The sequence below is a fragment of the Eubalaena glacialis genome, chromosome 2 (genome assembly GCF_028564815.1).
Source record: "Eubalaena glacialis isolate mEubGla1 chromosome 2, mEubGla1.1.hap2.+ XY, whole genome shotgun sequence".
Taxonomy (NCBI): domain Eukaryota; kingdom Metazoa; phylum Chordata; class Mammalia; order Artiodactyla; family Balaenidae; genus Eubalaena; species Eubalaena glacialis.
This window is the reverse complement of record NC_083717.1, coordinates 116,482,949-116,509,572: the sequence shown is the minus strand read 5'-3', so window position 1 is coordinate 116,509,572 and position 26,624 is coordinate 116,482,949. Positions and strand designations below refer to the sequence as shown.

The following is a 26,624-nucleotide window of genomic DNA, read 5'->3' as shown; positions in this document are numbered from 1 at the left end:
GTCGGTTGGGTGTATCAGCCAGTAGCACCTGAAGCTTTGCGACCAGACTAAACTGCCCATTTCTAAATATTTGCAAATAATGTAAATGACAAGGCGTTAATATCCAAAATATGCAAACAGCCTCATACAGCTCAATATCAAAAAAAACTAACAACCCAATCAAGAAATGGGCAGAAAACCTAAATAGACATTTCTCCAAAGAAGACATACAGATGGCCAACAGGCACATGAAAAGATGCTGAATATTGCTAATTATTAGAGAAATGCAAATCAAAACTACAATGAAGTATCATCTCACACCAGTCAGAATGGCCATCATCAAAACGTCTACAAACAATAAATGCTGGAGAGGGTGTGGAGAAAATGGAACCCTCCTACACTGTTGGTGTGGATGTAAATTGGTGCAGCCACTACAGAGAACAGTATGAAGGTTCCTTAAAAAACTAAAAATAGAGCTACCACATGATCCAGCAATCCCGATCCTGGGCATATATCCAGAGAAAACCATAATTCAAAAAGAGTCATGTACCAAAATGTTCATCACAGCTCTATTTACAATAGCCAGGACATGGAAGCAACCTAAGTGTACATCAACAGATGAATGGATAAAGAAGATGTGGCACATATATACAATGGAATATTACTCAGCTGTGAAAAGGAATGAAACTGAGTTATTTGTAGTGAGGTGGATGGACCTAGAGTCTGTCATACAGAGTGAAGTAAGTCAGAAAGAGAAAAACAAATATCGTATGCTAACACATATATATGGAATCTAAAAAAAAAAAAAAAAGAAGATGGTCAGAAGAACCTAGGGGCAAGATGGGAATTAAAGATGCAGACCTACTAGAGAATGGACTTGAGGATACAGGGAGGGGGAAGGGTAAGCTGGGATGAAGTGAGAGAGTGGCATGGACATATATACACTACCAAACGTAAAATAGATAGATAGTGGGAAGCAGCCGCATAGCACAGGGAGATCAGCTTGGTGCTTTGTGACCACCTAGAGGGGTGGGATAGGGACAGTGGGAGGGAGGGAGATGCAAGAGGGAAGAGATATGGGGACATATGTATATGTATAACTGATTCACTTTGTTATAAAGCAGAAACACACCATTGTAAAGCAATTATACTCTAATAAAGATGTTAAAAAAAAAAACAAAACTGAAAATAGAGCTACCACATGATCCAGCAATCCCGATCCTGGGCATATATCCAGAGAAGATGAAAACTCTAATTCGAAAAGATACATGTACCCCAATGTTCATAGCAGCACTATTTACAGTACAGTCGCCAAGACATGGAAACAACCCAAGTGTCCATAAACAGATAATTGGTTTAAGAAGATGTGTATATATGTATATAATGGAATATTACTCAGCCATAAAAAAGGAATGAAATGATGCCATTTGCAGCAACATGGATGGACCTAGAGAAGTGAAATAAGTCAGACAGGGAAAGACTAATGTTATATCACTTATATGTGGAATCTAAAAATAATACAAATGAATGTACATACAAAACAGAAACAGACTCACAGACATAGAAAACAAACTTATGGTTGCCAAAGGGGAAACGGGGGGGAGGGATAAATTACGAGTATGGGAATAAAGATACAAACTACTATACATAAAATAGATAAGCAACAAGGATTTACTGCATAGCACAGGGAACTATATTCAAAATCTTGTAATAGCCTCTAATGGAAAATAATCTGAAGATATATGTGTGTGTATATAATCTGAAAAAATATATGTGTGTGTATATATATACAACTGAATGACTTTGCTGTACACCTGAAACTGACACAGTATTGTAAATCAACTATACTTCAATTAAAAAACTGCACATTTCCGTGAATTGAGCTGATATCCTTTGCATGCTGCCCGGATGGTGCACTTCTAGAATGATAACCTGGCAGGTTACTTTGGGGTTTACCAGTAAAATGGGATTGACCAGAAGATCTTGTCATTTTTATTCCCATCTGCAGTCTCTTCTGTATCATCTTGCCCTTTGAACATTATTTCTGGATGCTAAAATTTCAGGGGAACTACAGGAGGGCAAGGAAGAACCCAAGTCCTGTGCATTGGCTCTTGGTGCATCAGCTTGGATGGAGGAGAACTTGGTGTTAGCAGCAGATGGAGGGGCATGCTTTTTACAGTCTAGATATAGGCATCACCTTCTAGCCTCACCAGACATCATTGTTTGAGGAACGTGCTAACAGTAGCCATGGTTCTCAGCCTTGGCTGTCTGTCAGAATCACCTGGAAAGCTGTTAAAAATTCCAGTGCCTAACACGCATCTTATACCAATTAAATCTATCTCTGGGCTGGGATCTATGCTTCAGTAGTTTTTAAGCCTCCGTAGGTGATTGTAACATGTAGACGAGGCTGAGAACCATCGAATAGAGGCTTTACTGAGAGGGGTTAAGTTGGTTGGCTGACGCAGAAGTTTGGCTTTCACAAGCAAGCTGGTTGTATCTCTGGTTTATCTTGGCTGATTTTTGACTGTAGTAACACTGTAGCAAGATCAGAGGTAGTCAGCTGGGTGTGACTGCTTTTTCAGAAGTGTGTGTTTGAGGGGCAACTGTGTTTTGCCTGTGAATCAGTGTGTGCTTGTCTTCATATGCTCTTACCAATGGTATTCCTCACTCTCTACAAGAAGGGAAGGTAGGTAATGTGTGCATTAGTGCTGTGTGTGTTGTGTCCACTTCATTTCGTGTCACTGTTCATTGTGTTCACTTTGAAAAGCAGGTAATTGACTTTCTTGTAACTTTCAGTGAAAAATCATTTGAAAAGATCAGAGTACTTGGGAAAAAAAACAAAACTCAAACTACGTTGTAAAACTAAAACAGCAAAATTCAGGAGATTTTAAAGAAGGCAAGCCAGACTGAAATGTCTAGAACCAGTGTTTCTGGCTAGCTAAAAGATTCTAGTGTGACTCTCTTTCTACCTGTGTGTACACGTAGTCTCCAATTTTTAGAAATTCCTGGCCTGTTGTGTACAGTTCCCCTTAAGCGTGCCGGAAGATCCTGACTAGGGTTGCCAGATAAAATATAGGATGTCCAGTTAAATGTGACCTTCAGATAAACAATAACTATTTAGTATGAGTACCAAATATTGCATGAGACACACTGACACTAGAAAATGATCTGTTTATCTGAAGTTCACTTTTAACTGAGCATCTTGCATTTTTATTTTCTAAATCTGGCAACCCTGTGGAGATATGGGCTAGACTCGAGGGCTGTCGCGCTGTCCAGTTTTTATGGGCTGGGTCTCACTGTGACCTTGCTTCTCACCATATTCCTGCAGAGAAGCTGCCACTCAGTTTTCCATCCCAAACTCTTATTTTGTTGTTTTTCCTATATGTCTAATAGGTTTTCTCATCTTTGGTGTTAGAATTGAGAGAGACTTGAAAATAGATACAGACATGAAAAATCAGTTCTTAAATTCTGACTGGTAGAAGCAATGCAAATCAAGACCTTATACTTACAGGCACTTTAGCCCAGTGGCAGGTGTAGTATGTTGTATTTTGGAGTACTTTTCCACCATGTGGGAGACACAAGTGTCCTGTTGCCCTTAGAAACCTGGGCAGGTGGCCTGCGCTCTTGGGTACTTGTCTGGCCTGGTTTACTAGAAAATTCCACTTCCAGTCAAGTTAAAGCTGGCTGGCTTTCACCTGCCTCTCCAGAGACTGACCTTCACCTCCCCTTCTCCTGAGGTTCCTTTTGTTGGCCTTAAAGGGCTCTGTCAGTTACAGAGTGGAGAACTTACTGGAGAACAAGCTAAAGAGTGGAGAACTTCTCCCAAAGTTTTCAGTCAAATCAAATCATCTAATGCATGTATGTGCCCCATGAGGAATGTATTTTTACTAGGACTTTGGATATGCATTCTGTTTGAGGTAGGCAATTTTTCTCACTGACTTTAAACCAAGTTTTATGTAGAAAAAAGCATATATATATATATATATGTATATATATGAGATTTTTGAACACATCCGTTATCTTTTGTAGAAGAGAATCCTGCATAATTTTGAACGAATAGAAAAATAGGAAAGTAGAATGAGCACTTGTATATTAATCATCTATACTTAAACATTTTGCCACATTTTCTTCAGACTTGTGAAGCCAGGGTTGAGACCCCTTTTGTAACCTCCCTTAATCCAATTTCTCTGCCCGTCTCCCCAGCCACTCTCCCAAGGTTTTTGTGGGGCTGACCACCATGCACAACTACAGGAAGGTCACTTGTGAATGGTGTCATCTGTGTATTCCTAGACAGTGTATAGCATGGGTTTTCTAAACCCTGTACAAATGGTATTGCCATATAAACATTGACAGTCATATCATTATAAATAATACTAGTATTGTCTGTTCCTTTCCAGTTTTTACATCTCATTCTCTTCTAACTGCATAGCCCCAGACCTGTAGTACATGCAGGAAAATGTGAGTGGCCGTGGGTATTCTTAATCTTGCTTCCTGAAGTTTCACTATTCCATATGAAGTTTGCTGGAAAATTCTTGATGTCCTGAATTTGATTTCCTTCTATTCTAAATTAGCTCAGAGTTGTTTTTTTTTTCTTTTTAAAATCAAGGATGCCTGTGGAGCTTTATCATGATACTTTTCTGTGTCATTCTGTATCATTTTGAGATTTTGAGATATGATGGTTTTTCTCCTTTAGTGTATTAGTGTGTTAGATATCACAGATAAATTTTCAGATGTTATATAATTCTTGCATTCTTAGAATAAACCCTGCTTAGTTACCTGGTTTATTTTCACAAGTTGGTTAATTAGATTTGCTAATTTTAGTTTTACTTTTTAGTCTATCCTCTTATTGATTTTAATTTAATTGTATTATAGAAAGTGAACATGGTCTGTATAATAGTATTACTTTGAAATTTTTTGAGAAATTTTCTCTATGAATCATCAGTTTTTGCAAATATATCATGTGTCTGAAAAGGGGATGTGTTGTTTTTGTTGGGTTCTGGGATATAGATAGTCAAGGTTGTTACTTGTGTCAGTCACTATGTTTTTATTTGCTTGATCTACAATTTCTAATAGAGGGGTATTATCTCCTATCATTTAACTTATTTTGTCAGCTTTTGCTTTATGTATTTCAAGGCTAAGATGTTAGTTGCATTCAAGATCATGATAATATCCAACACCTCCGTTAAGAAATAAAACATTAGAAATACATTTGCAGCCTCCTGTGTGCCTTCTACCTTTCCCTTGTGTGAAACTGTTTATTAATCCCATGTACTTCTTTATACTTAGGTATAAAATCCCTAAATAATGTATAATACAATTATGTGTTTTAAAAGTCTAAAAGTGGCATCCAACTGTATGTATTTTTTGGCAACTTTTTCTCTCAAAATTATATTTGCTAGATTAAGCTGTGTTGGTATGTATAGCTCCAGGTCATTCATTTTAATGTCTGCATAGTATTACTTTGAGTGAATATATCACTCAATATTTGTTTATCGGTACTGCTGTGATGGAAATTTATTTCTATTTTTCACTACTATAAATGGTGCTTCCTCAAGTGTTCTTTTAAACATTTGTGTTCATGGTAAACACCCCACTTGGGTTAAATTTTGGAATAGAATTTCTGGTTTTATTTATGTATAGCTTTCAATTTAGTAGATGTTGTCAAAATGAATTTTCAAGTGGTTGTAACAGTTAATACTTCCATCAGCAGTGTGGAATTCTCATTCTTGTTCCTCACCAGTAGTTAGTATTAGCAGACTTTTTAATATTTTCAAGTTTGTTAGGTGTGAAATGGCATCCCATTGTAGTTTTAATTTGTATTGTCCTGAGAACAGGTGAGATTGTGTGTCTGTTTATGTGTTTATAAAAAGTCATTTGGAGTTCTTCTTCCATGAATGTACTATCCATTTGCCCATTTTTCTATTCGTTGCTTTTCTCATTTCTTTCTAGTACTTGTTTATCCTGGATGCTAATCTTTTGTACTTCCTGTGTTTTGCAGATGTCTTCTCCAGGTGCGTGGCTTATCACTTTCTAGGGGCATCTTTTAACATACATAGTTTTGGTAATTTTAGTGAAACTGAATTTAAAACATGTTTTCCTTTTTTTAAAAAAAGTCTTGCAAAAAAAAAAAAGTCTTGCTTAAGAAATCTTTTTGAATTTCAGTGTCATAAAGATACTCTAATGTTCTTCCAGAGTTTTTTCTGTCATGCTTTTCACATTTAGATTTTTAATCCACTGGAATTGATTCTCATGTATGGTTTGAAATATAAATATTTTTCTTAAATTTGGATTTAGAAATAGTCTATCCTTCCCTCACAAATTTCAGTACACCCTCAGTTCTCACATTTAGTTTCCATATGTGCATGTCTGTATTTACAGACTTTCTTTTCTGTACTGTTTTATGGTCTACCTTGTTATCTATTAATCAGGGCCAGAGTTTCTTAATTGCAGTTCTTTCTTATTATCCTTTTTTTGTTTCATGCTGCATTTTTCGTTAATTATTTAGTATTATCTTTTATTCACAAATTCTTTCCTTGACTGTGCCAGAGTTTATCCAGCTCTTCAACTTTTCAATGACTATATTTTACATTTCTGTTATTTCTAAATTTGTAGTTACCTATTGTTACTTCTTTTTATATATTTTTTCTTACTATGCTATTATTGTTTATAATGGTTGTTATTCTTTCATCTTGGTAAGAATTCTAAACATTACTAAAATATTTTAAATGTTTAACATTTAAAATTTGTATAATTTTCTCTTCCAATTGTTGATTTTGTTGCCTGTCTTGATATTTAGGGTTTCTTCATAAGTGTTGGAAATTCCGTTTGAAGGCTCATGGTATATAGGATGCTTTTTTAAAAGAAAGTTTTCCCTTCCCCTTTATACTTGTCTGTTTTACACGTGGCTCACCTGGTCCTTACAAGACTCCCGGACCAGAAGTTGGTCCAACAATGGTGTTTTGGGGTTCCCAGCCCAAGGTGGTGATAGGGACTTGAAGCTCTAGTCACTGGGGACAGGGATGGACAGGGCTTGGAGTCTGGTGTCAGTCCCTGCCTATAGCCTCCTGTTTAAGCCCCCAGGCAGCAGCTGACAGCAACTACTTCTAGGTTCCCTTTACCATCCAGGAACCCCACCTCGTCCCTTTTTCTCAGCAGCAAGCCTAGCCTGGCGCTGTTTTCCTGCCCCACAGAGGGCCCTGTTAGCCCTGCTGCTCTGCAGTCACCTAACTCCAGGCCATCCTGCCCGCCTCTGGAACTGGGGCTCAGCAGGCCCAGAACTTCAGGCCCAGAGCACCACTTCGCTGCTCTAGTCCATTTCTTGTTTCTCCAAGATGTCATCCTGTTTTAGTACTCACCTGTGACTCTTACCTTTCTTGTTTTTTACTTTAGATGTCATTGCTATGCAAGTTAAGGAGGGAACTAAAACATGTGAACCTATAACAACTGAAGTCTATTGGGTCACTTAACTTTTTTGGAAACCTGGTTGGAAATGCCCCATACTTGTTCTAATTTTTCTCATATAGCTACCCTATCCATACTAGTCCATCTTTCATAGCAAAGAAAAAATGTTCATTTCACAGCTTTGGCCCATCCTCCTCCTCCCTGTCCCCCCGCCCCCAAATCTTTAAGGCATTACTGTGCCACTTGGTAGCAAGTTTCAAGTTTCAATAGGAACTGTAATGACTGCCACCTAGTGGCAGGCATTGGGTACTTTCAGTTGCAGCCTAAATTTTATACTGACAGGTTGTGTGCCTCTGTAGATTTGTTTCGTAGCTTTCAAAACTACAAAGATAGATTTAAAATGGATAACCAACAAGGACCTACTGTATAACACAGGGAACTCTGCTCAATGTTATGTGGCAGCCTGGATGGGAGGGGAGTTTGGGGGAGAATGGATACATGTATGCTTTGCTGTGCACCCGAATCTGTCCCAACATTGTCAATTGGCTATACTCCAATCTAAAATAAAAAGTTAAAAAAAAGAATGTATATATGTGTAACTGAATAAAAAAATAATAAAAAAATAAAACTACAAAGATAGAAAGGGGGAAATAAAGTTTAGTGAGCTTGTATTCCTGGAGTTCAAAATGGCTTAGTATCTCCATTTTAACAGAACAGAAACTAAGGGGAAGAAAAGAGGACAAAGTGAAAAGGCAAGTTATCCAAGCATTGGCAGCTAGAATTTGATTTAATGACTGGTTTTTCCCATGGTGAGCTGTCCATTAAATGGTGCCGGGTCCTGAATACCTACCTTGGGAACCCAGGTAAATGTCAAAGAAACATAGCCATAAATTCGCTGACCTTTGTACATATTTTACATCATCACCCAAAGACAAAGAGACTCAAATTGTTGTTCTGAGCTCATTTTATGAGTATTAAAGGATATAAATGTGTTGTGTTTTCCCCCCTCCATTTATCTTCTTCCCCAAGCCCTGTTCTGTCTATATTGGTTGGTGAGACTCCATTCCAGTTATTTAAAGCTTCCAAAATGGTATGAGCCTCTAAATAGTAAACTTGGCTGGAAGCAACATATGTGTTTATCAGCTTTTGCTGCAATAATGCTGTGTGACAAACCATGCTAAGATCCAGTAGTTTTCAATAATAGGCATTTATTTGCATGGGTATAAAGGTCAAATGTGGTTCAGCTAAGCTAGACTGGGCTCTTTAAGGCTGTGCATAGACTGGGCTTGGCTGCCGACTCTGGCGAGGGTTTAGGTCTGCACAGCTGTCTCTCTGGGACCCAGGCTGAGTCAGTAGTAGGGTATGTCCTTCTCTTGTGAAATAGCAGGAGTGCAGGAAGCAAGCCAGACTGTGTGCAAGCAAATGTAAATGCTCCTTACATCGTGTCAGTTGACATTCTGCTCGCCAAAGCCAAAAGCCATAGGAAGTATTCTGTTACATCCCAAGCAGAAAGGGGAGGTGGAAGTGGATGCATATTTGCGAATGGTGCCCTAGTTTTCCACACCTACGTATAAAATAACTGAATGAAATCGGATGAAGTCGTTTAAGAAAATAAAGTCTTAATGAGTGAATACCGAAGTTATAAGTGCCAAAGCCTTCTTAGACATTTCAAAGATGTACGCCTTGAGAAGCTTTTTAAGGCTAGAAGTGTGTGCCATTTACTTTCTTTTTTTTTTTTTTTTTAAATTATTATTTATTTATTTATTTTTGGCTGTGTTGGGTCTTCGTCTCTGTGCGAGGGCCTTCTCCAGCTGCAGCAAGCGGGGGCCACTCTTCATCGCGGTGCGCGGGCCTCTCACTATCGCGGCCTCTCTTGCTGCGGGGCACAGGCTCCAGACGCGCAGGCTCAGTAGTTGTGGCTCACGGGCCTAGCCGCTCTGCGGCATGTGGGATCCTCCCAGACCAGGGCTCGAACCCGTGTCCCCTGCATCGGCAGGCAGACTCTCAACCACTGCGCCACCAGGGAAGCCCCATTTACTTTCTTATACCCAGTGCTTAGTTCAGTGCCGGGCTTATAGAGTTACTAAACACATGGATGAAAGAGCTACCAAGCAAACTGGTGGCCTTGAAGAATTGGGATTTTCTCCCATCTTTTAATATTGGCATTTTTATGTTTCTGCCTGAAAACCTCCTAAATGTTCTTGAACAAGAAGAGATATTGAAATATGATATTTCCTAAGTTCATGGGATTTCTCCCTTCTAGTGTCAAATGTTGTATTTTTCTGATATGGGAACTCCCGTCATCTCCCTTCTATACGTATATAGAACAACGTAGTACGTAGATCCATTGATTTACGTAACTTCTACATGGCCTCATCCTTTTGGAAGAGGCAGGGTGGACCTTCTGCCCAAAATTTGATTCAGATGCCAAAATTGACTATCCTGCCTCTCTCTCTCTCTCTCACTCTCACTCTCTCTCTTACACACACACACACATACCCACACACACGGGAAGGCTTATCACTAGCATAATGAGACTTCAGAGGAGAGCAGGGCAGGCCTCTCAAGCTGGCTGGAAAATGCGTTGAGAGAGGAAGGGTAGGAGAGTGGCGTGGGGTTTTATGGTGTTCACGGGGCGGAGACGGTTAGGGCTGGGCTGAGGATTCTGCTCACGGGCAGTGGCTTGTGTGTTCGAATTTCTTGCTAGTGTCAAAGGCTTTCTAATCAGATTACCCAGATGTGGGGCACAGGGGAAAAGGTAGAGGTGAAGCTTAAGAAGCTGTCAGCAGTCAAAGATCAGAAAATGAAGTTAGACTCCTTATTAAATGTTTCCCAGCACGTGTGTGATTGTTGAAGGCCCGCTGATAGAAGGCGCTGTACTGACATTGTCTTGTGCGGACCGGCTGGCAGCTGCTGACTTTGATTTCACCCCACTTTGTTCTCTTGGTTTCTGCTATTTCTGACGGGTACCAAGACAGCCCTCCCTTTTCCAGATGGTAGAGTTACTGTGGACTGTGTTGTTGATGGGGGCATCTAGTGAGGAAACTGATGTGGAGAAGCTGCTGTGCACCCAGACCAGGCCGCCCACTTTGCTTATTAAATATGAGAGCTCAAGTTTGACTTTATTCTTAGATATTGGAGCAAATGGTCTGTGATGACTTTGCCTTCCATGACCAGCGCCGTTTTCGTGAATGTTAGAGATGGTTGGAGGAAGTTCCTGCATTCATTCATGGATGAGTTTGTTTGCGTGTTTATTCATCTGTCAGTAACTGGCATGTTTTCCGAAATGTCATTTATTATGTACCAGTGTTACTGACCAGGGTTCTTGGCCTCCTTTATCAATAGAAATTGATCAGAGGCCAGAGGAGAAATTCAGGCAAGGCTTTACTGGGACTTCTGCTGCAGCATGAGGGAGGGAAAACAAGTAACAGATTCCCTTGCTCCCTGAGGGAGGATGAGCTTGGCCCTTAAATGGGGTGAGAGTAGGGGCGGATTGGCAGGTCAGGCTGGAGGAGTGGCCTGGGTGGTCGGCCCCACCCCCTTGGTGGTGCTGTGTGCAGGGTGCATGCACAATACCCTGCGTTTGCTCCCGACTCCTTAGAAGTGGCCACTGGGTTTTTGGTCTTTTGGTATCTTGTTCATAATTTGCCCCAACTGTTTATGTACGCAGTTACTTTTAGTCCCTTTAGTTTCTTTGTGTTCTGTTGCTTGAGGAGACGTTTGTCCAGGTGCAAGCACTGCAGCAGAGGGTCCCAGGTCTCAGCCTGTCTCACCAGCTCCTTAATTTGGGGCATATACTTATAGTACTTTTATTATTTTTTTAATTTCTTCTTTAAACCAATTGATTTTTTTTGCTTTGTTTTTACTTAAATAAAATTAACCTTATCTTAAAGCAGTGATTCTCAAACTTTAGCGTGCCTCATCACTTGGAGGGCTTGTTAAAGCATCTTCCAAGTTTCTTAATGAGTAGGTCTGGGGTAGACCTAAGAATTAGCATTTCTAAGAAGTTCCAGGTGATGCTGATGCTGCTAATCTAGGGACTAAGCTGTATCTTATAACAGTGTCTTATCAACACTGTCTTATGGCAGTAATACTCATGATAGCATGGGTTTTATGTGCTAGTTTGATTTTTTTTCTAATGCACATAAAATAAATATTCAGCTGTTAAAGTCCAGCTGTCTGTTACCAAAAAAAATGACCTCACTGGTGTGCATGCAAAACTTTGGAAACACTGAGTAGTCTCCAAATATAATTCAGAGGAAGCGTCCTTTAAAACTGAAGGTACGTACTTGAACTTGAACATGTTTCTGAACAATATAAGGCAGTGGGTGAAGCCGATGTGAGACACATACACTGCACACGTTAGAGTCCGTGGGCAGGAATAGAGCTGTGGTTTTCATTTTGGGGGGACATCAGAAATTCTCTAATTCCCCAGCTGTGTACATAGTGCCAGTGTCATGTGTGTATGGTAGGGAGGGACTGGGATATATAGGATGTGTGTGTAAAGAGAGAGTATAAATGAAAACCAGATTTAACCACAAACTGGTGACTACAGGCCTGGAAGTCTCCATGGAGAAGATGGACAAATCATAGTCACATAACTTGCTGGAACCATCCATCATGACTCACACTGTTCATGTTGACCCCAGACTTATCCAACCTCCCTGTGATTAAAAATACCCCGTGCCCCTTTTAAAGAGTTAGGGAAAAATTTCCCAAGTTTACAAGTGATTCTCGTAATTGGATAAAGCCAACAACCTTTAAAGTTCTTAGGCATTTTGAGTTTTGTTTATACCTGAGGATGCTTACCCAACCATAAGAACAACAGTAACTCACAAAGAAACAAAACAAGCAAACAAAAACTCTGTGGAGGAAATAGCACAGGTTCTTTGGGCTTGAATGACATCATTGGTACTGACTAGCATGTGGTTTGGGGGGAAGTTGTTCAACCTGTGCACCTCAGTCTCCCCATCTGTAAAATGGGCCTTGATATAAGATCCACCTTGTGTGATGTGAGGATGGCATGAGTTAACCTCTGTAAAGTGCTTAGAACAGTTCCTGAGAAACAGCACTCAGTAACGTTATCTATACCCTTATGTAATTAAGAGAAGCTCATTCAGTCAGTGATAAACTGCAGCAGTGGTTCCCACATGCCCCCACGTTAGACAGATCATCTTTAACTTTGCTCTTGGTGAGGTGGAGAACACAACCCTGTAATGGTATCTGGCAGAAAGGACGTTTTGTTGTTGTGAGCTGATCAAAAACAAAGGTTTGTACAATAAAAAGGGTCACTACCAATTAGATCAAGTACTTGACTAGAAAGAACTATATTTTTATGGAGGGAAGTTCTTACTTACTTTCCCCCAAAATGTTGAATCCTGTCAGTCAGGATCCCTTTTCCTTTTTCTGTCTTTCCATATTATATAGTATTTTCTTAAAAGACATTCTTCAGACTTCTTTTTTGTGGGCTAGATTATCTGAATCCATTTGTTAATTTCCATTGGGGCTAATGAGGCTTCAAAGAAGTCTGCCTTTTTCAAGCCCTGATAGTCCAAATCTCTATTCCTCCTTTTCACACATTCATAGAATCCCCAAACTACTGAATTTCAGGGTTGAGTTCTCTCTCTCTCTCTCTTTCTTTTTTTGGCCGTGGAACATGATATGCGAGATCTTAGTTCCCTGACCAGGGATTGAACCCGTGGCCCCTACCGTGGAAGCGTGGAGTCCTAACCACTGGACCGCGAGGGAATTCCCAAGTTCTCTTTTTAAGAAACAAAAACATCCTTCGTGTTGAATGGAGACCTCTGCCTCCCCATCATCACCCCCAAGAGACAGGGAGGATTTGCCTTGGTCCACTCCAAGGCATTTGCAAACCCAAAACATGTGGAGGGAGGGGACGGCCACGAACAAGACACAATTGAAAACTACCAACCAACTGTGATTCGTTATTCTGTAACCTTTATATTCTCTTACCATTCTCTTATGAACCCTCAAAGTGAGCATTCCACTAGTGAGGGCGGTAACTTCCTCCTTCTGCGTGCTGCCCAGAGATTGTATTTTGTCATCCTTGTCAGGAATGGGGGTGTGTTTTCTTGCCACCTGTCGCACTGGGACTGTTGGCACAAATACTTGTTTGAGGAGGAGATGAATCAAGATTTACTGGGTGTTACCTTTGCAGTGATCTTCATCAGTCTGTTGATGAGTCATAACTGTATCTGTCACACCCTTACAGGTACCATTTACACAAAATGAATCATTTCCAAATATATTCTATGTGATTTCTATTTAGGATGTAGACGTTATTCCCAAGGGGCATCAGTTTTGCAGGAAGGTTGGTTTAGCTAAGCTTCCTTTGTTTACTTTGTAGAGACTTGGAATTGATTAAGGTTTAGATATTGATCATCATTATAGGTTGGGACTCAATATGTATACAAGACACACACTTACTAAATTGTTTTATTCTTATTTGATCCATCTAGAGACTCTCTTATGCCTATATGATATTCTTTATATGATAAATGAGAAAATTATTATAACCAGAGTGACCTTTTTTCTTATATTTTAATGTTAGGTGTACATAAAGAAAATGGTATAGAAGGCGTAGGGGTTAAAGAATAGTGTTTCAGTGAACCCGCTTGTTCCATCATAGCCCAACTCAACTCCTCCTCTCCTGGATGCCACCATTATCCTGACTTTTGTTAATATTATTTGCTTTCCTTGTATAGTTTTTTCATTTGTGTACCTAGGACTAGGATTGTTGGGTAAGGAGGTATGAATATCTTCAATCTTATTAGAAAATGTCAAACATTTTCCATAGTGATTGTGCCAGTTTGCACTCCTGCCACAAGGGTATGAGGGTTTCCATTGCTCCACATCTTCGCCAGCAGTCAGTTTTGTCCAGCTTGATTCCTGATTACTATTGAGAATGAACACCATTCAATTCGTCTGTTACTTGTATGTCCTCTTTTTAGAGTGTCTGTTGACATTTTTGTCTATTTTTCATTTTCCATAGTTTTTTAGGAACTATTTACATATATTTATACTAGATCTTTATTTGTTCCAAGTGTATTCTCCCACTCCGTGGCTTGTCTTTTCTCTCTCTTTATGGCATATTTTGATGAAAAGAAGTTCTTAATTTTAATACAGTCAAGTTTATTAGTTTTTTTTCCTTTATATGGGATGCTTTTTTGAATCCTAAATTCCTTCCTGCCCTGAAGCTATAAACATATTATGCTATGTTATCTTATAAAATACTTACAGTTCCATTTTTTACAGTTTAGCTCATTACATGGTATAAAGTTGGGATCCAGTTTTCATGTGAATATCCACTTCTCCCAGCCCAATAGTTATTGAAAAGACTACTCTTACTCTAAAGAAAGATCTTTTGTGCTGCTTCTGTCATATCTAGTGACCATAAATTTATGTTATATTTCTGGGCTCTCTAGTCTATTTGTCTGTCTGTTATTCCTCTTTTAGTACCACACCACCTTAATTAGGTTGTGATATGGAAAGGTAATTCTTGTTAGATGGTAAGGCAAGTTGTCTTACTTTGATATTTACTTGGAGTTTCTTGGCCCTTTACTGGCTTTTTGCACGTTCGTGCTTCAATAAACAATTTAGAATGAGCTCCTTAAGTTTGAACAAAACAAAAACCCTTAGAAATGTTGAATGGGATTGCATTGGATCTGTAGATCAATTTGGAAAAATAAACATCTTTACAATATTGAGTCTTATCAAAAACATGGCTTGCTCACTTTCTGTGTCTTTCTTGGTAATATATTTCAATATAGTGTTTCTGTTTTCTCATATGAAGTCTTACATATTTTTGGTAAGGTTCTAAGTACTTTATGCTTTTAGAGGTACTGTGTCAAGTGTTCTTTGTTAAACTGTTGCTAATATCAGGATTGTTGTATACTGATTTAATATCCAGCAACTCTACTAAACTCACATATTAATTCTAACATTTTATCTGCAGAATCTTTTGGAATTTTCTAAATACACAATCATAGTGAATAATGGCTTTATTTTTTCCTTTATTATACATAAAAATATGTGTGTATGCGCATGTGTTTTTCTTTTTTTCTTGTCCTACTGCATCTGCTAGTGCCCTTAGGAAAACAATGAATAGAAGTGGTAGTAACAGGTATTCTTGTGTTATGCTGAATCTCTTAGGGAAAACATTGAAAAGTTAAATACTTGTAATATTTAAAAATGAACATACTATAGAGTTAACTTTTTTCTTTTTGGTATGAAAATTCTGATTCTGAGTTTTAACCCGATGTATAGATTCATGTAACCACCACCATAATCAGGACAGAGAATAGTTACATCACCTTCAAAATTCCTTTGTATGCTGCCCCTTTGTAGTCAAACTTCTAACTTTGGCTAACTTCTGGCCATCTTCTGGCCCATCTCTAACTTCTGGCCACTGCTTCTCTGATCTGTTCTTCATCCCTATGGTTTTGCCTTTTCCAGAATGTTATATGAATGAAATTAAACAATAGTTAACCTTCTGAGACTGACTTCCTTCACTCTGCATAATGCCTTTGATATTCGTCTTTGTTGATGTATCAATAGTTCATTCCTTATTATTGCTGAGGAGTATTGCATTCTGCGGATATACCACAGTTTATTTATACATTCACCCATTGAATTATGCATGATTTTAGCTCTGCAACTTATTCAGCTTCCTTGGATAAGCTGCTTCTCCATGCATCAGTTTCTTCATCTGTAATGGGGATAATGCACCTACATCATAGGGTTATTGTGGGGACAAAAATGAGTTAATACATATGAAATACTTAGATAAGGCCTGATATATAGTAAGTGCTCAGTAAATGCAATCCATCATTTTTGTCCCCAATATTAGTAAAGATTTTGAGGTAGAAAACTCGACAAGTTCAAGAAATAGCCAGAAAGCCAATGTGCCTGGCATGTAGTGAGAGGGGAAGGTGGCATGTAGAAGGTATGCAGGTGTAAGGTCATGAAAGGCCTTATGGACTGCAGCAGGGAGTTTTGATTTTACTCCAAGTGGAAAGCCAGGAACGAGACATGATCCAATTCATGCCTTTAATAGATCATTCAGGCTTCAGTGAGGAGAATGAGTTAATGGTGGTGGTGGGAATGAAAGCATATTACCGCGGTGCGCGGTGGTCCAGGGAAAAGATGGTGGTGGTTTGGACCATAGTGGTGGTTGTGGGGTTGGTGAGAAGTGGTTTGATTGAAGGTAGGGTTTGGATGTAGAACCCACAGAACTTGCTGAGGGATCGTAGTTCAGTGGAACACATTTCCCATCAGAGTAGTGGTGTGGCTAGTCATAATTATCAACAGCAACACTCCTGTCTCTCACAGCTTTCCCAAAGATTCTCCTCATCCACTTTTTTAAAAAAATTTTTATTGGAATATAGTTGATTTACAGTGTTGTGTTTCTCCTGTACAGCAAAGTGAATCAGTTATACGTATACATATATCCACTCTTTTTTAGATTCTTTTCCCACATAGGCCATTACAGAGTATTGAGTAGAGTTCCCTGTGCTATACAGTAGGTTCTTATTAGTTATCTATTTTATATATAGTAGTGTGTCATCGGCTTTTGAATTGAAACCTAAACTTTCATGCCTGAATTTCTGGAATCCATCTGAAGAAATAGCATGCCTTTTCATACATTTTTAAATGACATCTAAATGACTTTCTTACTCATAATCACAGCCCCAAACACATTTGTGTTTTAAAAAAAAAAAAAAAAGGCGACTTATCCCACAGCAATTTTTTCTTCTAGCGTTTTGCTTTGTGGTTCTCTGCAGCCTGTAGAGTGCTGTGACCGACCCCACATTCTTAGTTGTCCTACTGGAAATAAAGTCATCCCAGGTGCTTCATGCTTTGCCAGGGGGATGGTAGTTTTAGTGGTTGACAGGAGTTCCTGTGTACACTTAGGACTTATTGTTGGAGTAAACATTATTAGACTCAGACGAAGATTGGACCAGAAATTTATTTTTGTCCTCCTTTCAACCTCAACTCACCCTAGAGTCTCTCATCCACATGACAAATGGTCTTGACTTTCTGAAGTGATCTAAAGATTAAAATCAGCCCTGGGTGCTTGCTTATTCAAATGGAGATTTCTTTTTTTTCTTTTGGAAACAGTTAAAAATAGAGTTCTGTGATCTCACATAGAGAAGTTTTCTTTTATTTCCTGTGTGTCTGCTCTTAACATGACTGTATTTGTTCTCTGTGGGGCTTTAACTCCTCCTTAAAGACAAACACCGATGTGGCACATATATACAATGGAATATTACTCAGCCATAAAAAGGAATGAAATGGAGGTGTTTGTAATGAGGTGGATGGAGTTAGAGTCTGTCATACAGAGTGAAGTAAGTCAGAAAGAGAAAAACAAATACAGTATGCTAACACATATATATGGAATCTAAGGGAAAAAAAAAAAAAAAGAGGTCATGAAGAACCTAGTGGCAAGATGGGAATAAAGACACAGACCTACTAGAGAATGGACTTGAGGATATGGGGAGGGGGAGGGGTGAGATGTGACAGGGTGAGAGAGTGTCATGGACATATATACACTACCAAATGTAAAATAGATAACTAGTGGGAAGCAGCCGCATAGCACAGGGAGATCAGCTCGGTGCTTTGTGACCACCTAGAGGGGTGGGATAGGGAGGGTGGGAGGGAGGGAGATGCAAGAGGGAAGAGATATGGCAACATATGTATATGTGTAACTGATTCACTTTGTTGTAAAGCAGAAGCTAGCACACCATTGTAAAGCAATTATACTTCAATAAAGATGTTTAAAAAAAAAAAAAAAAAAAAAAAAAGACAAACACCGGACCTGGTCTTTATCTGTAACACTTATCATACCTTTTTTTTTTTTTTTAACCCTATCCGATCTGCTTAATTTGGGACGTCTCATAATTCAGGATTTGCTAAATCGGAGTAAATCTCCCATCTATTCTGAGCTTCTTGCTCTGTTTTGCCCCCGTTTTCATTATCTCTTATCAGGTTAATGTCAAACTATGGTATTTATTTACTCAGTTGACTTGTAGGAGGGCCTCTGGAATCTTGGAGATATTCACTTGAATTTTGTGCATAATTTTGTGCTTCTTTGTAATTGGCTTCTTTTGTGATCTTACAGAATACCAAGCTGCTATTTTACACTTGAAGAGGGAGCACAAAGAAGAAATTGAAAACCTGCAGGTATATCTCTTTGATTCTACTGAACTGGTTATTTGAGACTGATAACTTAGTTTTCTCATGTGCTGAAGTAAATACTCTGCTTTTGTTGACATATTTACCTAGACGGCATCTGCACCTTGCACCTGCCACCGGGCCTTGAGTTTATCCTGGGGATGAAAGCCTTGAACTCCATTTTTAATAGAATTCAATTCCTATTGTTTTTTTAAAAAATACCACAAATGCATTTGGGAAAAGGATTTGATTGGAGAAAATGATGGTTTTATTTGGAAAGCAGGCAAGAAGATAAGAGTATTTAGACTTTACCTGTTTATAAGAAGGCTTTGAAAAATTGTTTCCTGTGCACAGTGCGAATTATTTTGTTGGGCATCCTCCCAGCCATGTGTTCGTATCTGTCTGTCGCTTAGCATATGTCTGCAATGTGATGTCAAGCAGATTAAAGCACTTAAGGAAGTGGCCCTAGTAGGAGGAAGAGTTGTGCTGGGCCAGCCGTTCCGTATCCCCAGGGAGTGCATGGAAGTTGCTGACTTGATCTCCTTTGTGAAGCCCAGAAAGTCTGAGGGATCATTTCCTTTGTCCCTCTCATTATCATTCCCGTATGTTTGGTATTTGCTTGCTGTGCCTGTAACAGGAAGTTTCAGAGTCTTAATTTCACATAACTAAATATTGAATCAGGCACTGATTCTAGTTTACTGATGGCTGGGGTTGACCCCATATCTCAGGAGAGAATATTAGCGCAATTCAAATCAAACTTGGTTAGTTGTATAGTGCTTAACTCATTACATGCTAAGTCAGTGAGTTTGTGGATCAAATAGTCTTCTTTCCATTAAGTGATAATATCCTTTTTAAAATAACTGTGATGGTGTACTGGATTATATACGAAGTCACTGTAGGTAGCAAAAAGATCATTAAATAAGTCATATGGGGTATGAATACAGGCCACCCTTATCCAGCTTGGTTTAAGTAGTTTGGAGGAGAGAATGAGTCCATTGCACAAAGAAACAAAAAAGTGGAAAAGTACCTCTGACTCCTAGGGGACAAAGAGAGGGGGAGGCCCTTATCTCCTTTGTTGCCAAACGTTCTACAGAGACCTCGCTTTTTTCCTTTGTTCTGGTGTGTAAAAGATTCTCAGCTGTCTCGGAGAAGCTGAAGTAGGGATTAATTTAAGAGGCAGATTGCTAAAGAGGGTGGTACAGAAGTGATTCTGTGAAAAGTTTTTTTAACAGCTCAGCTATAAGAGTTAACACTACCTTCCTCTAGTTGTAGACCAGCCCTGGGAGGACTTTGACAGCTAAATAATATTCACAGGAACCACAGGTACTTACAATCTCCGAGTTCTTCCTTTGTGCTGGGCATTTTTCTAGGCATGTTCTGTGCATTATTTCATGTCTTTTCATCTCCACAAAAGTCCCACGATCTCACATCTCAAACTAGGAGAAGGTTGGAGAAGGGGAAGAGAAGAGTAAATGGAAGGGGAAAAAGTATATTGGGATCATAATCTCCACTTAAAATAAAGGTTAGACCAAGATATGATTGACAGTAGTAAACGTTAAAAAAATGTTCCTAATTATACCTTCAGTTTTAAGTATCTCTGAAATAATTATGTTCTTGTAATGCTGTTAGTAAACTAAAAAAAAAAAAAAAAAAAATCCCATATTGATGATTGATACCAAGTTGCTGAAACCCTGTGGCAATGGCACGCTATTGCCATCAGCGTACAGATGGGGCAGAGTACCCCATCTGTACGCTGAACTGTAGCTGGGAACTAGTCCAGCAGTCTGACAGCTCTCGATAGGAAACTGGCAACTCTTATTCCTCATCTGACCTAGAGAAGTGTCTTGTTGGCAAACAGAATTTTAAAGATTCAATTAGGAATAGTTTCAAATATGGAGAGATTTCTAGCTGCTTCTAAAAAAAAATTGGAAAAGCTGGTAATGTTGGGCTTATTTTCCTGTATGACTTTAACCTGCTGGGGTTAAGGAGCAGATGTCACTTCAACCAGGACACGTGTTCTCTAGTTTGCCACTGTCCCCATTGTGGGCCGTTTTCCCTGCCTGGCTCCTTTATGCTGTCATGAACCCCTGTTCTCTGGGAGATGTAGAAAATAACTAGGTGGGTAGCAATACCAACCAGTCAGAACAGACACAAATTTGTAAAACAACAACCCAGCCTGGCTGTACTCTTGGGGTACTCGCTGAATAATACCATCTGCACCTGTTTTATTCCACAAAATCACAAAGTCACATCTCCTGTCACAGGACTGGTTAAAGATAATTGGTGAGCAGCTGTTTCCTTACTCATTTCTTTATGTGGATTTCCACTTGCAGCCTTCATTGCCTGTTAGATTTTCTTTCTCCACTTAACAGGTCACGGAGAAGTCAGACGTGTTTCAAGACTTCTTCAAAATGCTTTTCTAGAATAAGAAAGATTCCATGCTTAAAGGATACAAGAAAAGTGATCCATTCTATCGCCATATACAAGATTTGATATGTATGACATTTAGTTTTTTGAGACTGTTTTCATAGACTTTAAAGAAACAGCGTGGTTCAACAGAGAACCTAAACTCAGTTTGCTATTCTGTTTTAGACCATAGATTTGTAGGGAAGTCATTTAATTGTTCAATTCCCCCACCCGGAAAATGGAATCCTTACCACTTTAAGTGATTTGATTGAAAGTTGAAACATTCAGCCCAGAGTCCCAAGGCTTGTAAGTGGGGAGTCTGGAGTTTTAATCTCATGCATGCTCTGTAGCCCACATTTGTAGAAGGCTGCACTCTAGAAAGGGCTTGGTCTTGGGACCAGCTTTTCAAAACGTGTAGCAACTTAGATACATAGTCTCCCTGTAGTTCAAAAGCAAAAAATTATTGATGACTTGAATGAATCCATTTCCAAATTCCATCAATTTATATATACCTTCAACTCAAAGCACTTGGCTGACTTTTCTACTGAAAGCTCCAGCAGGAGAGTGGTTGCAGGTCAGACATTTTCCATGGCTTGACTATTTCATGTCATTTATGATTATAACCAGCAAAATTCTTAAATTTTGCCCAGTATGCCCTTTATTTAGCAAACTCTGCCTTAGAGAGTATATGATCGCTTCATGATATTCAGTATCATCTAGTTCAGTTTTCAGTTTTGAGTAATTCTGTGTTACTGATTTTATTTTTGAAAAAGTGGCACCTTACATTTACAGATACTTACTTATTTGAGAAATTTTTGCTTGTGGTAGCCATTGTATAACAAGTTCATGGCCATTGGGTAGAAACATAGTTCACACCTGCCCTTTTAAGGCATGTGATAAAACTAATTCTACCACGGTATAAATTAAGAGTTTTTCCTTCAGGATTGTCTAGGAGCAAGGTTTGACAGTCACTATCACAGCTCTTGTGCAAAATCTTTCTCTACATAGTTGATCTTTGTCTTATCGTAGTCAGAGAACCAGGTGTGATACTATTTTATGTGTGACGAGAGTATGAAAGAACTCAGGTTTTTGAGTCAGGATTCAGTTCAACTCCTTGCACTGTGACATTAGGAAATTAATCAACGTCTCTGGGACTTCTCTCACTTTCAGCATTTGTGCAATAACAATCATATTGATGCACAAATAACAAATGTTGGCAAGGATGTGGAGAAAATGGAACCCTCCTACACTGTTGGTGGGAATGTAAATTGGTGCAACCACTGTGGAAAACAGTATGGAGGTTTCTCAAAAAACTAAATACAGAACTGCCATATGACCCAGCAGTTCCACTCCTGGGTGTATATCTGAAAAAAACAAAAACACTAATTCAAAAAGACATGCACCCCACTGTACATAGCAGCATTGTTTACAATTACCAAGATATGGAAGCAACCTAACTGTCCATCAACAGATGAATGGATAAAGATGATGTGATATATATATATATACACACACACACACACACGCACACATACATACAGTGGAATACTACTCAGGCATAGACAATAATGAAATTTGGCCATTTGCAACAACATGGATGGACTTAAAGGGTGTTATGCTAAGTGAAATAAGTCAGACAGAGAAAGACAATTACTGTATGATATCATTTATATGTGGAATCTAAAAAAATAAGACAAGCTAGTGAATCTAACAAAATAGACTCACTGATATAGAGAACAAACTAGTGGTTACTAGTGGGGAAAGGGAAGGGGGAGGGGCAATATGGGTAAGGGATTAAGAGGTACAAACTATTATGTATAAAATGAATAAGCTAGTGGGAAGCAGCCACATAGCACAGGGAGATCAGCTCAGTGCTTTGTGACCACCTAGAGGGATGGGATAGGGAGGGTGGGAGGGAGACGCAAGAGGGAGGAGATATGGGGATATATGTGTATGTATAGCTGATTCACTTTGTTATAAAACAGAAATTAACACACCATTGTAAAGCAATTATACTCCAATAAAGATGTTTAAAAAAAAAAATGCTCATAACACTGTAGAATGTAGTACTGATATTTAAGATAGATTAAACATTATTGAGTAAAAAAAATCAAGTTGCCTATTAGCGGTATGATTCCTATCATAAAAATTGTGTGTGTGCGCCTGTGTGGGCTCATAAATAGTGATTTGAAAATTTTATTTCCCATAATGTTTACAGTGGTTGCCAGGTTAGGATTTTTTTCTTTGTTAATTAGGCAGTTCTGAATTCCTTGAATTTTCAACATGCATATGTACTCGTTTTATAATAAAAAAAAACTCAATAAAGCAATATAATCTATATAAATAATTCAATTTTATATGCTAAAAAAATAAATAAATAAATAAGCTACAAGGGTATATAGTACAGCACAGGGAATATAACCAATATTTTACAATAACTATAAATGGAGTATAACCTTTAAAAATTGTGAATCACTGTGTTGTACATCTGTAACTTATAAAATATTGTATATCAACTATAGCTCAATTTAAAAAAAAATTTTAAAAATTATGGTAATTTGATGATGCCTCCCTTCTAGGATTGTTCAATATGACGTATACCCGGTTACCAACACATGCTCAGTAAATACTATTTCTCATTCCTTTTGCCCTGCACAGGTCTCCTTGTAATTAGGCAGCTTGAGTTTAGAGTGGTCCTCAGGCTCTTTTGGTTAAGGACTTCCCTGGGACTTTGACTTATTCTTTGAGGGTGACTTTTCCATGATCTTCCAGCTGTTCTTCGGCGTCTGTGCTCTATATCAGGGGCTCTAAACCGGGCTTTCCCAAAGCTCATTCTACTGAACGGTGAGCCTCTGAAATGCTCCTTGACAAAAGTATTTCATGGTCAAATTAATTTGAAAAATATCTTGTTCCCCTGTTAGAGCTTTACCATGAATAGAGAAGAATGGAGGGAGGGAGGGAAGGAGGACTGTATAGCTTGTTTCTCACATAATTCTTTTTTTCCTCCAAGTAACTGATGTTTCTGAACTGCTCTATGTTGATTCGTATAATCTTGTCTCAATGTACAAGGCACATTCTGAGTTCAAGTTAAATCCTTTGAGTGGTCTCATCACCTTTTCATGCTATCAAAGTCCTGCTTATTAATCTGATTGTAGGCACCTGGGGGGAGCAGTTTTTTTTTCTGTCTTTGAAAGTACCCAACAAAGTGCTTGACACATAGATGATGCATAGATATTTCTTTGAAATATCTAACAACCTATGATTCAAAAACATTAGCACCTAAATGTAATCAAATCCTCACTGTGTGCCCACCTTTGTTCTATGCATTTGGTGTTTGTATCATAAAGAGTAAATGTAGAAATATAAGCAAAGTAATAGATTTGTCCCCATTTTATAGATGACAAAACCTGAGTCTCCCAGAGACCATGAATTGTCAGAAGTCCTAGACTAGTAAGTGGGGGAACCTGAATTTGAATCCACCTAGATCTGTCTGACTTTGAAGCCGATGCTCTTTCTATTAATCAATGCAACACTAATGGAAAGAATGTTGGATCTAGAAACAGAAGGTTTGGAGTGAGGTCTTACTTTGGGGACAAAGAACAATGTGAACTTCAGGCAGTTTTTTGGACTCAGTTTCCTAATTTATAAAATGAGGGACGGACCAGGCCATATACTAATAGTACCTTTGAATTTTTATTATTGGCCCAAGCATACTTTTTAAAAAATTTCAATTTGTCCACCACAGTGTCCTTTCAGCCTTAGGGTTATGTAACTCAGAGTCTCCAAAGCCCTGTTATTTACACCCCCCTCCCCCGTTTTCCTTTTAGCTTCTTCTGGAGGTTCCCCTTTCTAACCCGGGTGTCTCTTCTCAGCTGTGCTTGCTTCTGTGGGACACTGTTTGGGTGTTCAGTGACACTCTGCCCTCGAGCTTCCCAGTGCTGATTAGGATGCCTGAGTCAGTGAGGGGATGCAGCTCTCAGAATGGTAAATGCAGCTTCTGTAGGAGGGCCAGTTCTTCTTTCTGACGGGAGAAAAGCATGAGGGATGGGTAGGACTTCTTTGGCTCTCGACTTCCTCAATTTTGAAAGTTGAAAAAAAACAATGCATGCCCCACATCTGGCTTTTGAGGAGCTTGGATAATTTAAGAATATTGTTTTTGACTAGCACTTTCAGCAGTTTGGAAGTCAGTGCCATGGAAATGACACGTTGTTTTATCTGTTTTTAACTAATGTTCTTTGGGTTGTGGGACAGAAGAAAAAGAACTAGCCAACAGTCACATTTCCTTTACGGGAACCTTTTCTATTTACCCCATTCATCACAGGCACAGTCCTTCACTAAGGGGAAACTTGACTGAGCAATGGCCTCTGGCAGGCCCCTGCTCATTGTGCAACACAGGCACATTTCTAATCTGGTAACTCCTACTGTGAAATGATCCAGGGATGGGCGCCAAACTAGAAATTAACTTGCATTCTACCTCGTGGGCCCCCAGAGAACCAAATGGTATGTTGGCCTCCACTAAGAGGAACTTGTAGACTTCCTCACTTTTCTCTCTCCAACCCACCCCACTGGTCCATTTCTAATAGTAAACACACTGCTGTTGAAACAAAATTGAGTACAAACTTGAGCTGATACAGCTAAATTTATAAAGACACGTACATCCTGAGCCTTTCCCATCTGTTATGTTCTTTGTTATCAACACAGCACATTTAAATCTATTAATTTATGGAGAATACTTTGAGGGAAGGGGAGTAATTTGTAGATTGATAAACAAAACTTTTGCAAATATGAAATATGATTTCATTAAACCCTTATGGTATTCCCCTAAGTGCTGATATTTCATTACTGAGATGCCAGGAAAGAAGACAAAGTGTTGGGAAATATTTTAATTTGTTGTTTCATTGTGTATATACAGTGCAATGTTAGGAGTTTAGTAGATTTGCTGGTTTGCTGGTGTTGAGTTGCCTCTTGGGCCCCTGGCTACCTAGAAGCTTGCAGATATATTTGGAGTTGAACTTTGATGGAAAACACAAAGCAATTAATTCCCTAGCTGACTTAGCCCAGGAGCCCTTTGTCTCAGCCTTCAAGATGCTGTCTTGCCCCATATAATTCCATTATTTTTTCAAGCTGCATTTGCTGATAGAGGGAAACTGGTTGTAGAATGAAGAGTGTGTGCTTTACTTTCATTTGTATCATTGAGGCTGATGCCGGCTTTGTTTACCTCCTTCAGAGGGCATGGGCTCCAAACATCCCCACTGAGTCTTCTTTTTTTTTAATTGAAGTGTAGTTGATTTACCATGTTGTGCCAATCTCTGCTGTACAGCAAAGTGACTCAGTTTTACACATACACACACACACACACACACACAGACACACACACACAGACACACACATACACATTCTTTTTTTTAATATTCTTTTTCATTATGGTTTATCCCAGGAGATTGAATATAGTTCCCTGTGCTATACAGTAAGACCTTGTTGTTTATTCATTCTAAATGTAATATTTAGTTTGCAACCCCAAATTCCCAGTCCATCCCTCTCCCACCCGCCTCCCCCTTGGCAAGAACAAGTCTGATCTCTATGTCTGTGAGTTGAGTCTGTTTCTGTTTTGTAGATAGGTTCATATGTGCCGTATTTTAGATTTC

General features: G+C 38.9%; 1 protein-coding gene across 2 annotated transcripts in view; it reads left to right on the top strand.

The window, feature by feature from the left end:
* The window catches only part of FMN1 (formin 1), a 414,086-nt gene that overhangs the window by 138,258 nt on the left and 249,204 nt on the right, over window positions 1-26,624 (top strand). For both annotated transcript variants that reach the window (XM_061180550.1, XM_061180551.1), the window contains one exon: window positions 18,521-18,582. In XM_061180550.1, coding sequence (XP_061036533.1) covers window positions 18,521-18,582 — 62 coding nt within the window. The remainder of the gene's footprint in view (window positions 1-18,520; window positions 18,583-26,624) is intronic.